This window comes from Ovis aries, chromosome 14 (assembly GCF_016772045.2).
Source record: "Ovis aries strain OAR_USU_Benz2616 breed Rambouillet chromosome 14, ARS-UI_Ramb_v3.0, whole genome shotgun sequence".
NCBI classification, from domain to species: Eukaryota; Metazoa; Chordata; class Mammalia; order Artiodactyla; family Bovidae; genus Ovis; species Ovis aries.
The window spans coordinates 42,945,282-42,963,528 of record NC_056067.1 but is presented as its reverse complement, the minus strand read 5'-3'; the positions used below and the strand labels follow the sequence as shown (position 1 = coordinate 42,963,528).

The 18,247-nt window shown below is 44.7% G+C and overlaps 2 protein-coding genes across 3 annotated transcripts in view; both read left to right on the top strand.

Moving 5' to 3' along the window:
• RHPN2 (rhophilin Rho GTPase binding protein 2) overlaps positions 1–18,247 on the top strand; it is a 70,688-nt gene that overhangs the window by 10,200 nt on the left and 42,241 nt on the right. For both annotated transcript variants that reach the window (XM_042231940.1, XM_015100546.3), the window contains exon 2: positions 3,844–3,959. In XM_042231940.1, the coding sequence (XP_042087874.1) occupies positions 3,844–3,959 (116 nt within the window). The remainder of the gene's footprint in view (positions 1–3,843; positions 3,960–18,247) is intronic.
• LOC106991603 (ribosomal protein eL22-like) lies at positions 14,158–14,574 on the top strand. Its single transcript, XM_060398030.1, has one exon. It carries the CDS (start codon positions 14,245–14,247, stop codon positions 14,557–14,559), a length of 315 nt encoding a protein of 104 aa, XP_060254013.1. The 5' UTR covers positions 14,158–14,244; the 3' UTR covers positions 14,560–14,574.

Below are 18,247 nucleotides of genomic sequence, written 5' to 3'. Positions count from 1 at the left end.
AGCAGCCTCTGTGATTCTAGGGCATCTTTTTGACAGTCTCAACCCAGATTCATCTCTCAGGGCTCTGGGTAGTTTCCAAATAGCCCTGTGGGTGTGTCTGGTGTTTCCAACAGGCCCAGCATTCCTACCTGTCAGTAAGAAGTAATGTGATTTGGGGTCCAGTCACTCAATCAGATCTAATCCTAAGCATTCCTATGTCTTATCTGGAAACTTGACCCCACATCTGTGGGCTGGTTAGGGTGTAGCCATTCCAGGCCTGCCAGACGCTGGGTGAGGTATGGGAGCAGGAAAAAGTTCTTATCCTTGAGCTGGAATGGCTGCTTATCAGCTCTGGGAATGTCCGTAAAGGAATTAGTTATTAAGGCTTCTCTGTAAAATAGAACACAGCCTTGGTGAACCATGTAATTTTAAGTCAGATCAAGCCACCCCTTCATAGTAATTCTGGGCAGTAGAAACGAAAGAGGCCTGCAATTATTTTAGCCCTGTAATATTGTTAGCTTAATATTAAAGACATTTTAATCTTAGGTCTGATTTTTCTGATTTTTACTTTCAATCAAGGGTCATTTAATGGTGTGAAAACCATTAATAGTCTTAATTTTAAGACTATTCCGAGTCAGATTGTGACTATCTGTGTAATTTGAATTTGGGAAGCTGCGTGGGGGACAGGTGGGGGTGGCCACCTGCTACGTTGTTGCTTCGTTGTTGAGTCGTGTCCAGCTCTCTGCGACCCCATGGACTGTAGCTCCCTAGGCTCTTCTAACAGTGGGATTTCCCAAGCAAGAACACTGGAGTGGGTTGCCATTTCCTTCTCCAGGGGATCTTCCCAACCCAGGAATCGAACCTGCGTCTCTTGCATGGGCAGGCAGATTCTTTACCACTCTGCCACCTGATGTGATGGGAGAATGAGAAATCTCTGTGGAAGGAGACAGGTAACAACTCCTTTCTGACTCAGTGGTCCAAAGGCGGCTAATATGGGAATCCCTGAGAAGCCTGGGGCTGCAGATAACCCATTTCTTCCTCCTTGGGGTCAAGGCCATGGGTGTGGCTTGGGGCAGAGGTGTGGGAGGCTAGGTATGTACAGGGCTGCAATGACAGTGACCAGGCAGTGACGCAGAGAGAAAGGGCAGTTGCCTCGCCAAATACTGCCCACCAGCCACTCCCAGGGTGTGAGCATAAGCCCTGTCAGTGGGCAGAGCTCAAAGATATGCTTTAGAAAGGAATGGAACCTTCAGATCCCTGGGCTTCTATTAATACCTGCTGGAGTGGGAAGAACACTATTAGATTAAAAGGAAACTTTTTGAATCACTTTGCTGTACACCTGAAACTAACAGTATATAGTAAATCAACTATAATTTACCAAACAAAAGGGGGGAATTCCTTGGCAGTCCAGTGTTTAGGATGTGGCTTCTCACTGTGGTGGCCCAGGTCTGATCCCTGATGGGGAACTATGTGCCCGAAAGCTGCTCAGACAAAAAAAAAAAAAAAAAAAGGAAACTTTTTTTTCTGATGTTAAACTTTTCACAATGAAACATTGATTATAATCTAGAGACTTTTCTGTTGGTCTGATGGTTCAGACTCCGTGCTCTCAATACAGGAGGCAGGGGTTGGATCCCTGGTCAGGGAACTAAGATCCTGCATGCTGCCCAGTGAGGCCAAGAAAGAGAGAGCAACTGGAGGCTGGATTTGGCACATGGATGTTAAAAAAAAAGGGGGAAACTTTTTTCCTGACCTTGAACTTTTCACAGTGAAACATTGATTGTAAACTAAATACCCCAGGAAATAATGGACAGAGAACACAGACAATTCTCCAGAAAAAAACAATTTAACAGATCAATAATATAAGAAAAAAAAAGTGTTTCCCTTCACTAATAACAAATGCAAATTGGGAGAATGCTGCTGCTGCTGCTAAGTTGCTTCAGTCATGTCTGACTCTGTGCGACCCTATAGACAGCAGCCCACCAGGCTCCTCTGTCTCTGGGATTCTCCAGGCAAGAATACTGGAGTGGGTTGCCATTTCCTTCTCCAATGCATGAAAGTGAAAAGCTCACATATCAATTTGGCAAAGATTAAAAATACATATCAACTCAACAATAAAAGACAACCTGGCTTAAATATAGGCAAGAAACCTGAATTGATCTTTCTCCAAAGATATACAAATGGCCAATAAGCACATGAAAAGATGTTCAACATCATTACCCATTAGGGAAGTGCAAAGCAAAACCACAGGGAAATACCACACATCCTAGGTTGGCTATAATAAAAAAGACAATAATAACAAGTATTGAGGAAGATAAGGGTAAATTGGAGTCCTCATCTACTGCTGGTGGGAATGTAAGATATTGTAGCCACTTTGGAATAGAGTTTGACCTCAAATGGTTAAACATAGTATTAACCATATGATGTGTGACTATGACATAGGAGAATTAACCATATGACATAAGAGAAGGGAGTGACAGAGGATGAGATGGTTCAATAGCATCACCGACTCAATGGACATGACTTTGAGCAAACTCCGAAAGACAGTGAAGGACAGGGAAGCCTGGCGTGCCGCAGTCCGTGGAGTCTCCAAGAATTGAGCATGACTTAGAGACTGAACAGCAACAACCACCATTTGACACAATATTCCACTTTTAGATCTATAGCCAAGAGCAAGGAAGACATTCATTCGCATAGAAACTTCCACGGAAGTAAGCAGCCCCATTCATAAGAGCCAACAGTGAAAAGCAGCCCCCAATGTCCTTTAACTGATGAATGGATAATGAATGTGCATATCGACTGGAGTGTTAGGGACAGAAGTGAAGTACTGATACGTGCTGCACTGTGGATAAACCTTAAACTAAGTGAAAGAAGCCCATTGCAACAGACATTCCATCATGTGGAATGTCCAGATTAAGCGAGTCTGTACAGATAGAAAAAGTAGGTTCATGGTTGCCTAAGGCTAGTGGGGGACCTTTAGTTGTGGCATGTGACATCTAGTTGCTCAGCCAGGAGCCCTGAACCCATGCCCCTTGCAGGAGAAGCCTGGAGTCCCAAATGCTGGACTGCCAGGGAAGTCCTGAGTCTTGATTTTCTGAGAGGCCGACGCTGGCCATGGCATTGCCTACATGCTGTTCCTGGGGGGAGGAGTGTGCTTTGTATGATCCTTCATACCTAAGGAGGCCTGCACTTGGATTCCTCTCAGCTCTCTTTTTCCCAGTGATCTGGCTATGTGTCCTTATTGAACCTCTGTCGTAAATGTCAGCTGTGAGTGAACTGTATGTTGAGTCCTGCGAAACTCCAGTCATGTGGCTGGTCTGCAGAACTCCTGACACAGCCACTAATGTGGAAGGTAACACTATGCATATAAAATAGGTGGGCAGGGGCTTTCCTGGTGGTCCAGTGGTTAAGATTCCAAGCTCCCCATGCAGGGGGCCAGGGTTCAATTCCTGGTCAGGGAACTTGATCCCTCATGCTGCAACTAAGAGTTCGCATGCTGCAACTAAAGGTCCCAATGGTGCAATGAAAGTCGAAGATCCTGCATGCCACAACTAAAAGACTTGGTACAGCCAAATTAATAAATAAACATTAAAAAAAATCTTCTTAAAAAACATTGAGTAGGAAAGAAATTCCTACTCACTTCAGAGTCAATTCACAGTGCCTGTTTTGGCGTTGTGTTATGGTGAATGACTTTTATTTTCTTTTTTACACTTTTTGGCTTCTCATATATTTTCCATGTTAATGTTACTTTTATTTTCAGAAAAGATGAGTATTAAAAAAAATTTTTTTTCTGTTGTGTTTGACATTTGTCATCATTTTTAGAGTGGCTGATCTTTAAAAGGGCTTCTCTTATTTTCTTTCCCTTAGGGTTGCAATCCCCTTGCGCAGACTGGCCGGAGCAAACTACAGAATCAGAGGGCTGCCTTGAACCAGAAGATCTTGAAAGCCATGCGGATGAGAACAGGAGCTGAGAACCTTCTGAAGTAAGTGTCTGCTGGTTCCGCCACCTCAACTGGGAGTCCTGCCTCTCCTAAGGCCTATCCATCTATTTCCTAAACTCCTCCACCTGCCAGACTTCCTCTCAGCTCTTGATTTTAGCTCTGAGCCTCCTCCTCATTTCTGGCACCTGGAATGGGCCCTGTCTCACCTAGAGGTTGGTTGTGTTAAAGACATGTATTTTATGCAGACTGTCTGTGTGGTGGGGGTGGGAGGATGATGGGGGAGGTCCAGTTATCCTATTCTTGTTTGCTTTCCCCACTTTCTTGGGGCCCACCTGTTTTCTTATGCCTGATCTACAGTCACTTCTTGCTGAATATTTGTTGAATGTATAAAGAAAAGGCTGAGAGAAAGGAAGGGATAGGAACCTTTCTGTTGCCAGCATTCATCTCTGTAATGAGAGGGGGCTCCTAGGCCTGGGGCTCTTGGGACACTCATTATTATGCTCTGGTGGTAACATAGTTAACTTCTCAAGCATAGAACTCAGTGAAGCCTTACCTGTAGACTGTCTTCTGCAGAGTTCTGGGGTAGCTCTTGCCAGCCCCATGCCACCTTCTGCACTGTGTACGGGAGGCAGGCACTGTGTATGCTACCAGCTTACTGAGACAAATACCTCCTAGAGACCCAGAAAGAGATGGGGAGTGTTTGCTGGGACCTGGAACCTGGAAAACTGGCAGGATATGGCTAATGGCTGTTTTCAGTGGGTCAAGTTCACTCTTGGAGGCCTTAAGGAGCCCAGGATGCTTGGAGGCTGCTGGGCCAAGCCAGATACATCAAATCAGGTGTTGGTAAAAAAGCTACAAGACTCGTGGTCACAAATATGTTTGAGGAGTATGGTCCGCTCTTCCTTATGAGCCGCTTACTTGAGCACTCAGTGAGGAGAGGAGAAGGGTTTCTCACCATGAACTTGGGGTAAATTCATTAAAAAAACTTTTTTTTCTCAATTTTATTGCAATTGAATTGCTATACAATGTTGTGTTAATTTCTGCTGTACAGAAAAGTGAATCAACCATACATATACACATATCCCCTCTTTTTGGAGTTTCCTTCCCATTTGGGTCACTGCAGAACATTAAGTAGCCTTCTCTGTGTTATATAACCTATACAGTAGGTTGTTATTATCTTTTTTATATATAGTATCAGTAGTGTATATAGGTCAATCCCAATATCCCATTTCATCCCACCCTTCTCCTTAAGTTCATTTCTGAACCAATCTGTTCCTTAGGGAAGATCTGTGAGGTATGAAGTAGGAGAAAAGAAAAACCCAGGACAGCATGCCCTGCGTATACATTTTAAGGGTTGAAGAAAACGCTGTTAGGGGTTCTTGGGAGCTAGGCAGGGTAGAGGTGACTCCTACTTGTCACACTGTACTTTCAATGTTTGAATGTCCTTTTCCAAAGTGTATGGATTACGCTTATGCATTTTTATTGTGAGATATCCAGAAGAATTGTGAGAGGCCCAGAAGATTAGTGTAAGTGACCCACTGCCCCTGGGTCAGAACGACAGTGCTGTGCCTGTGCTGGTTTCGTGACTCGTGGACTAGCAGACAGTGCAAGTCCCGGGTGGCCAAGTGTCTGGAACCTCTTCTCCAGCTACTTCCCCAACGGGGCGGGAGGAAGATTGTTCCTGGAGGAGACTGGGGACAATGCTGTAACACGTCGCCTTTTGAAATGTCTGACTGTGTCCCTGTCCCCAGAGAAGCCTGGACCTGGGAGTTGTCAGGTCCACTACGCAGCAGATCTCGTCAGCCAGGGCAGCTCAAGAGAGCCCCCTGATTTTGGGAGGACTTGCCGTGCGCTGAGCTTGACATGCTGAGGGCCCCGCTGGTGTGTTTGTAGCCTTGGGTTTTGGTTGACATCTTGCCAGGCCAGCAGTGCGGTTGAGGGGGGCGGGTGGGGAGCCCTGACCCTGTGCCTGTCCATTCATCCAACAAATGGATTTGTTGAGCACCTGCTAAGTGGCAGGCGTGCCTGAAATGCGAAGGGATAAGGCTGTGAGCAATTCAGACAAGGCTCTGCTTTCCTGATGGTTAATCTCTCTTGGGGGAAGCTTAATACACAAGCAAACAAATCCGCTCACGTCAGGAGGTGATGTTTTCCAGGGCACCAATGAAAGGGAAATGTGACAGAGGGTGATGCAGCGTGGCGTGGCCTTGGAGACTGAAGGTGGTCAGGGAGGCCCTTTTTGGCCAGGGCACTTGGCGTTGCTAAGGTGGGGACTAGGGCGGCTTTGTCTGTCTTGCTCTGTGAATGACACCAGCAAACAGCCCCTCTGAGGCTCGTTGTCAAGTCCGGTGTTGAGCTGGCAGGGGTGGGGGTGGAGTGCGGGTGGTTAATGATTCTTGCAGTGACCTGAAAGTTCAAAGTGCTCCTCTCTGGAGAATGTTGTTGGAGGAAACCCTAAAGGTATTTATTAATCTGACTTAACTGGCACCAACCGTTTCCCAAAAACAAATAGGGCGTTCAGCCAAGCACAGCCCTGGCCTGTGGGTGTCCCTGGCTGGCCAATTAGGGGGCTGTCCCTGCCAGCAAAGGGTAGTCAGAAAGTGCGCCCTGCTGTGCTGTCTGTCTGTCTGTTTTCAGGTTCCCAAATGCTCTGCCACAGCCTCCCGATGAAGGTAGAACAGATGGAATGTTTGGGGGAGGTTGTGTTTGGGAAACTGATCCTCAAATGTAGAAATGGAAAGGTCCCGGTCCTTATGGGCATCAGTAAGGGAGCTTTGAGGCTGGGCGGGTGTTGTGAGGAGCCAGGTTTTATAGGCTGTGAGCAATTCAGGCGAGACCCTGCTTTCCTGATGCTTAATCTCTCCTGGGGAAGACCGACTCTGATCCATATCGGCCAAGAGTCCATGAGCTTCCTGGAATTTGATTTGGAAGATAGCAGGTATTTTAAATGTGCCTTTTCAGGCTAAGCAAAGACAATATCCTTTCTCTTTTCCTAGCTCCCTTTCCTCCCTTGAGAAAAAGCTGGGGTAGCCATGTGATGATGTTTCTCAAAAACAGATGGTCTTTGTGAAACTCAAAGCCAAGTCGTCACACAGCTTAATTTTAACTAACTGATTCTTTGAATAAGGGCAGGCATTTAACATCTTGGGCTTTAGGTTCCCTTCTTGGGGCCAGGAGGGCCTAGAAAGGAGTGAAGGGACCAGTGCTGTGAGGCAACAGGGAGTGTCAGGGGCTGTGGTGAAGAGCAGAGCATATGCTGTTGGGGTGGGAGGGGTCGGGCAACTCCAGTGCGGCCCACATGGAGTGCAAGGGCTAGGGTTGCCAGGTCTTCAGTTTTGCTTGTTTCTTTTTTCAGGAAAAGCCAGAGATCTGACTCCCCTCCCCACCCTCCCACCCCCTACCTTTTTAAAATCTTCTGATAATTGAATTTTAAAATATTGGCAGCTAGTTCAAGGGGGAGGAAAACACCCTGAGAGTCAAATGAGCAAGACCCATGGACCTCTAGTTTATGACTTCTGAACCAGAGGGTGATGAAGTCCTGGGACACGGGTACCCTGGGGTACATTGGTCTGTATGAGCGTGATTTGAGGTTCATGACTGCTCACACTATCAGTTCTGAGGGGGGCTGATGGCTGGGCAGGGGGATGTATGAGCCAAGGCCTTGGGGGCGTCTGCCTTCCTGCACTGAGAGGTGGGCTGGGAGCAGACGTCCTCCCAGACTCGCTGATCTGCTGCTGATCTTAGCCGGGTGGCCACACGGGAGCACTGGGCACTGCTTACTCCAGTCTCCCTGAATCCCTGGTAGAGCAGGATTTGGGGTCAGATGGATTAAGGCCACACAGCTCCAGTAAAGTCTCCGAAGCTGGTACAAGCCTGTATTGCCTGTCAACAAGCCTGTTCCTAGAGGGACATTTTACTAAAAGACGTGGGAGAAAAATATTACACTAAAATAAACGGACATACGTGAGTCAGAATGCAAATTGACGTACACCTTTAAGAGAAAACATGGGGATGTTAGAGAAATTTTGGACTTGGGGCAAAGAAGTCATATATCCCATGGGACATCTCAATGGTGGAAAAGGTCTCAGAAATTCCGACTTGAGGGACATGTGTGGATGTGGTCAGTAGCCATAGGAAATCATTGAATGTGGCCCTCCTTTCCCTGTTCGCACATGGTGGGTTGATCACTCAGAGAGAGTAAGTGGGATACCTTTTAATTCTTCTGCGGCATGTGTAGGCTCTTTATGAAAAGCCCAAGGAAGTAGGGGCTTCCCTAGTGGCTCAGACAGTAAAGAATCCACCTGCAGTTTGGGAGACCCAGGTTCGATCCCTGAACCAGGAAGATCCCCTGGAGAAGGGAATGGCTACCTACTCCAGTTTTCTTGCCTGGAGAATTCCATGGACAGAGGAGCCTGGCGAGCTACAGTCCATGGGGTTGCACAGAGTCAGACATGACTGAATAACTAACACTTTCACTGTCAAAGGAGTAGGCTTCTCCTTGGTGGTCCAGACCAGAAGGTAGACCCAGGGCAGGAAAGGGCTAAAACACCCTTCTGCCTCATCCTGGTTGGTCTCAGAAACTCTTTTGGCTGTAACTTCAGGTGCCAGATAACAGGCATCTCAGAGGAGGAGCACACACAGGTGAAAGCTGAGAAACCCCATGTTCTTCCAAGAAGACCCCTGGAGAGGATGCATTTTCATCCAGAAAGGCAGCCCAGGTGCAGAACATCAGTGCTGAAGGGGCCAAGGTTCTGGTTCTTCATTCCTGATTTGGGCCAGCTCCTCTCCCAGCCAGTGCACAGGGGAGCTGGCACACACACCATATTAAACTGATGGCGTCTTATGGAAGAAGCCCCCGGCCCTCCACCAGTGAATCCATGAAAAATCGTGATCTGTATTAGCAACGGTACACGCTATAGAGTTGATTTCTGAATCAGCATAGTACCCTAAGGTCAGCACTGTGGAAACGCACCCTGAGGGCCCCTCCTGGCCACCAGCTTTTTCCAGAGTGACCCATGATCTACTTGAAGAGGCCCACATCCAAAGAGCAGCTCACTGATCTGCTGTAAATCCTAAACCTCAGGTTGTTGCCAAGTTGAAAAGAAGTAGCAGATCAATATACAGAGGTGGGAAAAGCAAAGTGCCAGCATATTTGGAGGTTCTTCGGGTATTTGGTTGGAGGTCTTAGGGCCTATATAGTCATATTTAAGTTGGACCCATTCTGTTGCTAAGAACCAGCCTCTCCCCGACCCGCACCACCCCCCGCCCCGGCCCCCGCCCGCCGCCCATACCATTGACTCTGAACAGTCATCTTGACCCTGCCCTTTGTTCCTTCATAACCTGAAATTTGTGAAGCCTCTACCATGTGAAAAAAGCTTGCAGGAGAAATACAGAGTGATAGTAGGCAAAAAGGTCTTGTCCCTCTAGGAATTATAATTGTTTGTCAGGCCTCACTCTAAAATGTATCTGAGGGACTTCCCTGGTGGTCCAGTGGTTAAGAATCCCCCCTCCAACACAGAGGATATGAGTTTGATTTCTGGTTGGGGAACTAAGATCCCACATGCCTCGGAGCAACAAAGCCCAAGCAAGTTGCAACTAGAGAGCCCGTGAGCTCGAGAGCCCATGTGCTGCAGCTACAGAAAACCTGCATGTTATGATAAAGAGCCTGCACAACCAAATAAAATAAAGTAAAAGTAATAAAAAATTTAAAAGATAATAAAAATTGAAATCAAATAAAATGCATCTGAGGCACCCTAACACACTTGATTCTGACAGAATGTGGTCCACTGGAGAAGGGAATGGCAAACCACTTCAGTATTCTTGCCTTGAGAACCCGATGAACCGTATGAAAAGGCAAAATGATAGGATACCAAAGAGGAACTCCCCAGGTCAGTAGGTGCCCAATATGCTACTAGAGATCAGTGGACAAATAACTCCAGAAAGAATGAAGGGATGGAGCCAAAGCAAAAACAATACCCAGTTGTGGATGTGGCTGGTGATAGAAGCAAGGTCCAATACTGTAAAGAGCAATATTGCATAGGAACCTGGCATGTCAGGTCCATGAATCAAGGCAAATTGGAAGTGGTCAAACAGGAGACGGCAAGAGTGAATGTCGACGTTCTAGGAATCAGCGAACTAAAATGGACTGGAATGGGTGAATTTAACTCAGATGACCATTATATCTACTACTGCAGGCAGGAATCCCTCAGAAGAAATGGAGTAGCCATCATAGTCAACAAAAGAGTCCGAAATGCAATACTTGGATGCAATCTCAAAAACGACAGAATGATCTCTGTTCATTTCCAAGGCAAACCATTCAATATCACAGTAATCTCAGTCTATGCCCCAACCAGTAATGCTGAACAAGCTGAAGTTGAATGGTTCTATGAAGACCTACAAGACATTTTAGAACTAACACCCAAAAAAAGATGTCCTTTTCATTATAGGGGACTGGAATGCAAAAGTAGGAAGTCAAGAAACACCTGGAGTCACAGGCAAATTTGGCCTTGGAATACGGAATGAAGCAGGGCAAAGACTAATAGAGTTTTGCCAAGGAAATTCACTGGTCATAGTAAACACCCTCTTCAAACAATACAAGAGAAGACTCTACACACGGACATCACCAGATGGTCAACACCGAAATCAGATTGATTATATTCTTTGCAGCCAAAGATGAGGAAGCTCTATACAGTCAACAAAAACAAGACCTGGAGCTGACTGTGGCTCAGATCATTAACTCCTTATTGCCAAATTCAGATTTAAATTGAAGAAAGTAGGGAAAACCACTAGACCATTCAGGTATGACCTAAATCAAACCCCTTATGATTATACAGTGGAAGTGAGAAATAGATTTAAGGGACTAGATCTAATAGAATGCCTGATGAACTATGGACGGAGGTTCCTGACATTGTACAGGAGACAGGGATCAAGACCATCCCCATGGAAAAGAAATGCAAAACAGCAAAATGGCTGTCTCGGGAGGCCTTACAAATAGCTGTGAAAAGAAGAGAAGTGAAAAGCAAAGGAGAAAAGGAAAGATATAAGCATCTGAATGCAGAGTTCCAAAGAATAGCAAGGAGAGATAAGAAAACCTTCCTTAGCGATCAATGCAAAGAAACATAGGCAAACCACAGAATGGGAAAGACTAGAGATCTCTTCAAGAAAATTAGAGATACCAAGGGAACATTTCATGCAAAGATGGGCTTGATAAAGGACAGAAATGGTATGGACCTAACAGAAGCAGAAGATACTAAGAGGTGGCAAGAATACACAGAACAACTGTACAAAAAAGATCTTCATGACCAAGATAATCACGATGGTGTGATCACTCACCTAGAGCCAGATATCCTGGAATGTGAAGTCAAGTGGGCCTTAGAAAGCATCACTACGAACAAAGCTAGTGGAGGTGATGGAATTCCAGTTGAGCTATTTCAAATCCTGAAAGATGATGCTGTGAAAGTGTTGCACTCAATATGCCAGCAAATTTGGAAAACTCAGCAGTGGCCACAGAACTGGAAAAGGTCAGTTTTCATTCCAATTCCAAAGAAAGGCAATGCCAAAGAATGCTCAAACTACCGCACAGTTATACTCATCTCACATGCTAGTAAAGTAATACTCAAAATTCTCCAAGCCAGGCTTTAGCAATACGTGAACCATGAACTTGATGTTCAAGCTGATTTTAGAAAAGGCAGAGGAACCAGAGATCAAATTGCCAACATCTGGTGGATCATAGAAAAAGCAAGAGAGTTCTAGAGAAACATCTATTTCTGCTTTATTGACTATGCCAAAGCCTTTGACTGTGTGGATCACAATAAACTGTCGAAAATTCTGAAAGAGATGGGAATACCAGACCACCTGACCTGCCTCTTGAGAAACCTGTATGCAGCTCAGGAAGCAACACTTAGAACTGGACATGGAACAACAGACTGGTTCCAAATAGGAAAAGGAGTACATCAAGGCTGTATATTGTCACCCTGCTTATTTAACTTCTATGCAGAGTACATCATGAGAAACGCTGGGCTGGAGGAAGCACAAGCTGGAATCAAGATTGCCGGGAGAAATATCAGTAACCTCAGATATGCAGATGACACCACCCTTCTGGCAGAAAGTGAAGAGGAACTAAAAAGCCTCTTGATGAAAGTGAAAGTGGAGAGTGAAAAAGTTGGCTTAAAGCTCAACATTCAAGAAACAAAGATCATGGCATCTGGTCCCATCACTTCATGGCAAATAGATAGGGAAACAGTGGAAACAGTGTCAGACTTTATTTTGGGGGGCTCCAAAATCACTGCAGCTGGTGACTGCAGCCATGAAATTAAAAGACGCTTACTCCTTGGAAGAATAGTTATGACCAACCTAGACAGCATGTTGAAAAGCAGAGACATTACTTTGCCAACAAAGGTCCATCTAGTTAAGGCTATGGTTTTTCCAGTGGTCATGTATGGATGTGAGAGTTGGACTGTGAAGAAGGCTGAGTGCCGAAGAATTGATGCTTTTGAACTGTGGTGTTGGAGAAGACTCTTGAGAGTCCCTTGGACTGCAAGGAGATCCAACCAGTCCATTCTGAAGGAGATCAGCCCTGGGATTTCTTTGGAAGGACTGATGCTAAAGCTGAAACTCCAGTACTTTGGCCACCTCATGTGAAGAGGTGACTCACTGGAAAAGACTCTGATGCTGGGAGGGATTGGGGGCAGGAGGAGAAGGGGACGACAGAGGATGAGATGGCTGGATGGCATCACTGACTTGATGGACGTGAGTCTGAGTGAACTCCGGGAGATGGTGATGGACAGGGAGGCCTGGCGTGCTGCAATTCATGGGGTTGCAAAGAGTCGGACATGACTGAGCGACTGAACTGAACACACTTGATCCCCTAGAGAAGGAAATGGCAACCCACTCCAGTGTTCTTGCCTGAAGAATTCCATGTATAGAAGAGCCTGGTGGGCTGTCGTCCATGGGGTTGCAAAGAGTTGGCCACAACTGAGTGACTAACACGCACACATACATACACACAACACCCTTGTGTAGGGTGTAAGATTAACAGGAACGATGAGGATGTGGGGGCAGGCAGAAGAAGAATAAAAGAGATTTAGTTGGAAGTAAGACTAGTACCCACTACAAGGTCTTATATCCTCTGTTAGACGTGGGTCATGGTTTTCTCTGAGTTTTCCGGCAGGCAGTAAGAAGGGAATGTGATCTGGAACACATTTCATACCCATTATTCAAAATCAGACAATTTACTAAGAAGAAGCTGTTCCAAATACCAAGGACTGGGAGAATTTCCTCCTTTGCACCCTCGTGGCTGTTATCAGCTAGTGAATCAGTCATGCTCTCAGCAACATCTCTATACTGCAGGTTTTACAAGGGGCCCATGGTGTATAATGAAATCAATTCAGTGGGTTGCTGTGGTATAATGAAAAGAAAAAGTGTTTGGTTTTTGTGCCTGGTTCCTGGCACAGAGCTCCCAAAACCCTTGGAATTACTTGTGTGTCTTGTATGCTAATGAAATGACACCCAATGGGGGTTGGGAGCCTTTGGGAGCTAGGGAGCTTGCTGTTTATCAGAAAGAGCAAGCCTGTTGAGCGGGTCGGAACTTCCAGCCTCTCCCCTGGACTTCTGGGAAAGAGAGGCTGGAGATTGAGTTTAATCACCAGTAGCCAGTGATTTAGTCAATTATGCCCACGTAATGAAGTAATGAAACCTCCATTAAACTGCTAAGTGATGGGGAACTTGGAAGTTGGAGAACACATCAAGGATCAGGGAGGGAGACCTGCCCGGAGAGGGCATGGAGGCTCCGCATCCTCCTTGGCCTGTGGATCTCTTCCACCTGGCTTTCCTGAGCTGTATTCTTTACCATAAACCACAGTGGGGACTTCCCTGGTGCTCCAGTGGTTACGATTCTCACTGCACGCCCTGGGGGTTTGATCCCTGGTTGAGGAACTAAGATCACATAGGTCTTGCATTGTGGCCAAACAAACAAAATAACCCACAGTAAATGTCAGGAAAAGGTTTTCTTGAATTTTGTGTGCCATTCTAGTGAATTGTTGAAGCTGAGAAAGGGGTTGTGGGAACCTCTCATCTGTAGCTGGTTGGTCAGAAATTCAGGTGTCCTCCCCCCTGCCCAACTTGCAACTGGTGCCTAAAGTGGGGCAGCCTTGTGGCACTGAGCCCAGAATCTGCGGGGTCTCTGCTAACTCTGGGAGTTGGTGACAGAATTGAATTGAATTGTTGGGCACCCAGTTGGTATCAGAGAATCAGAATTGTAAAGTTTCAAACTTTATGGTTTTTTAAAAAGTTATGAGAATTGCTGTGATCTCACGGAAAGCCTTCCAAGATGGCGCTGAAGAAAGGTAAGAAGCCTAAGAAGTTAACCTGGAAGTTTAATTTGGATCTTACTCATCCAGTAGAAGATGGAATTTTTGATTCTGGATATTTTGAACAGTTATTGCGGGAGAAAGTTGAAGTGAATGGCAAGACTGGAAATCTTGGGAATGTCGTTCACGTTGAATGCTTCAAAAATAAAATCATAGTCGTTTTTGAGAAACAGTTCTCTAAAAGATATTTGAAGTACCTTAGCAAGGAATACCTTAAAAAGAACAATGTTCGTGATTGGCTTTGTGTGGCTGCATCAGACAAGGAGACTTACTAGCTTCGTTACTTCCAGATTAGTCAAGATGAAGATTAATCTGAGTATGAAGACTAGATGAAACCATCCTTTATAGGGCTTTGCTTGCTAATAAAACAAATTAAGCATACAAAAGAAACATATTGAAATGGACCTTTAGCTTATCAGTGAATAAAAAACATTGTATATTAACAAAACAGAAAAGTTATGAGAGTTGAATAGAATATATTGGAGAGTACCACATGTATGGCAGAGCCATATGGGATCTTAGTTCCCCAACCAGGGATGGAACTTGCACCCCCTATAGTGGAAACACAGAGTCTTAACCTCCAGCTTCCCCAGTGGCTTAGACGGTAAAGAGTCTGCCTGCAATGCAGGAGCGGAGAAGGCAATGGCACCCCACTCCAGTACTCTTGCCTGGAGAATCCCATGGACGGAGGAGCCTGGTAGGCTGCAGTCCATGGGGTCTCTAAGACTTGGACACGACTGAGCAATTTCACTTTCACTTTTCACTTTCCTGCATTGGAGAAGGAAATGGCAACCCACTCCAGTGTTCTTGCCTGGAGAATCCCAGGGACGGGGGAGCCTGGTGGGCTGCTGTCCATGGGGTCACACAGAGTTGGACACGACTGAAGCGACTTAGCAGCAGCAGCAGCAACGCAGGAGACCCTGGCTCAATCCCTGTCGGGAAGATCCCCTGGAGAAGGAAATGGCAACCCACTCCAGTATTCTTGCCTGGAAAAATCCCATGGACAGAGGAGCCTGGCAGGCTGCAGTCCATGGGATCCCAAAGAGTCAGATGCAACTGAGCCACTTAACCACTGGAGTGCAGGGAAGTTTCCGAGACTCGTTTTTTTGGGGCAGGAGGTATATGTGTATGCGTGTAGTGTACTGTGATACAAAACTCATTTCTTACTGGTGATCATGTCCTCCAAAAAAATTCCCAAATCAATGATATTCACCAACTGAGCTTCCAATAGCTCGTTGCCTGGCTGGAGAGTCCAGACTATGCATGAGCGAAAACTTACTGGTCAGTGAGAGGGCAAGTGCCATCCTATTTGCAGCCAGGTCATGACTGCTCTTTCTTTGATCTTTGTTCTTTAGTTGTGGCGTGTGGGATCTAGTTCCCCCACCAGGGATCAAACCTGGGTGTTCTGTATTGGGAGCACAGAGTCTTAACCACTAGACCACTGGGGAATTCCCTATGACTGCTCTTTCTGAGTGGGCATAAGCTTGTTGGTTGGTCACGGAGAACAAGCTGAGGGAAGGGAGGTAGAGAGAGGGAGAGAGAAAGAGAAGGGAGTACAAAGACACCGTGAAGAGAAACCGATGAACCCATGTATGTGCAGGGCGTGGAGAATCCCCGGGGGAGGTCTGACTCCAGGGCAAGTGGTTTAGTGCTTTGCTCTCTGGAGGAAAGGTGGACAGGTGGTGAACAGAGCAGGCCAGTGTCAGTTGGATGGGTTTTCATCAGCTGAGGATGGGGAGGTGGTCAGTTACTGTTTCTGGCTGGCTGGAGCTCTTGCTGGTGACCCTCAGCTGTCCTCATGTGTGACAGGAGGACATTTCTAGCACTTGGCCTGAACCGTGACTGGGCACTTGCCAGAATGGTTCAAGGGAATGTACTCAGCAAGACCTGGCTTAGAGCTTGGTTGCTACTGTGACTGTTGTTTTTGCAGTGGTTCTGAATCTGTAGAATGAATGAGCTAGCACCTGAAAGATGCTTGAGTAGGTAGCAAGACCCCTCCTTTGGGAACTTGGGTAAAGTCTGTTCCTCCATCCAGCTTCGCGCTGTTCTGTTTAATGAATATAGTACATTTTGCTCATCCATTTGCTTGTTGCATATCTGGATTATTTTCTACTTTTTGGCTGAGGAATAATGCTATTATCATCAGTCACATTCATGTCTTGGTTTGGACATATGTTTTCATTTCTCTTGTATAGATTCCTAGGAGTGCAATTACTTGGTTGTACAGTAAGTTATGTTGTAACATTTTTTTAAGCTACCTCGCTGTTTTCCCCGGTGGTTGTGTCATTTACATTCAGGAATGTATGAGGTATCCAGTTTCTCTGTACAGCCTCACTAATACTTGTTATTGTCTTTTTGTTTTTTAAATTATAGCCAGTCTGTTAGTATTGTCTTGGTATCTTATTATGTCTTTAACATGCCTTTTACTATTGACTAAAGACACTGAGCATCTTTTCATGTGCTTATTAGTCATTTATAGAACTTCTTTAGTAAAATGTCTATTCACATCTTTTGCCTGTTTTATGAATTCAGTAAAGTTACAGGATACAAAATCAATATACAGAAATCAATTGTATTTCTATACACTAATAATGAACTATCAGCAAGATAAATTAACAAGATATTCCCAACACTTACACACCATTGGTGGGTCTGTAAGTTGGTATAGCCACTATGGGAAACAGTTTTGAGATTCTTCAAAAACTTAAGACTAGAATTGCTATGTGACCTACCTACTCCACTTCTGGGTATTTATCTGAAGAACACAAAAGCTACTTTGAAAAGATACAAGCACCCCATGTTCATTGCAGCATTATTTATAATAACCAAGATATGGAAACAAACTAAGTGTCCATCAGTGGATGACTGGATAAAGAAAATGTGATACACACACACACACGAAATATTACTTAGCCATAAAAAGGAATAGAATCTTGCCATTTGCAACAACATGGATGGACATTGAGGGCATTATGCTAAGTGAAATAAGTCAGAGAAAGACAAATACTGTGTGATCTCACTTATATGTGGAATCAAAACAAAACAAAATAAACAAAAAAAAAAAAAACCCAGATCCTGTATACTGCAACTGAGAGTTCACATGTCACAACTAAAGATTCCTCATGCTGCAGCAAAGAAACAAAGATTGAAGATCCTGAGGGCCACAACTAAGACCCGGCATGGCCAAATAAATACATAAATATGTATTTTTAAAAATCCAAGCTCATAGATACAGAGAACAGATGGTGGTTGCCAGAGGTAGGGGTTGCAGGGTGGACGAAATGAGTACAAATTTCCAGTTACAAAATAAGTCATGGGAATGTGATGTACAGCATGGTGACAACAGTTAATAATACTGTACTGTATGTTTGAAAGTTGCCAAAAGAGTAAATCTTAAAAGTTCTCATCTTAGGAAAATATTCTATAACCATGTATAATGACAGATGGCATGTAGGTTTATTACGGTGATCATTTTGAAGATATACAGATATAGAATCATATTGTACACTTGAAACTAATAGAATATTGTATGTCAGTTATAACTCAATTAAAAAAATCTTTTGCCCATTAAAAACATTGAGTGATCTTTTGATTATTTAATTAACAGAACTCTTTATGTTTTCTAGATACAGATTCTTTATCAGATACACAATTTGTAAATATTTTCTCCCAATCTGTGGCTTTTTTCTTCTTTTTTAATGTTATCTTCTGAAACACTGAAGTTTAAAATTTGACAATTCAAATTAATGTTTCTTCTTTTATGGATTTTTGTGCTTTTGGTGTGTAACTAAGACTACTTTGCCATCACTTCATGGCAAATAGATGGGGAAACAATGGAAACAGTGACAGACTTTATTTTCTCAGCTTCAAAGTCACTGCAAATGGTGACTGCATCTATGAAATTAAAAGATGCTTGCTCCTTGGAAGAAAAGCTATGACCAACCTAGACAGCATATTAAAAAG

What these genes read in the sequence shown, in the direction of transcription:
- LOC106991603 (XM_060398030.1), top strand. Translation starts at nt 14,245, where the DNA reads ATGGCGCTGAAGAAAGGTAAGAAGCCTAAGAAGTTAACCTGGAAGTTT.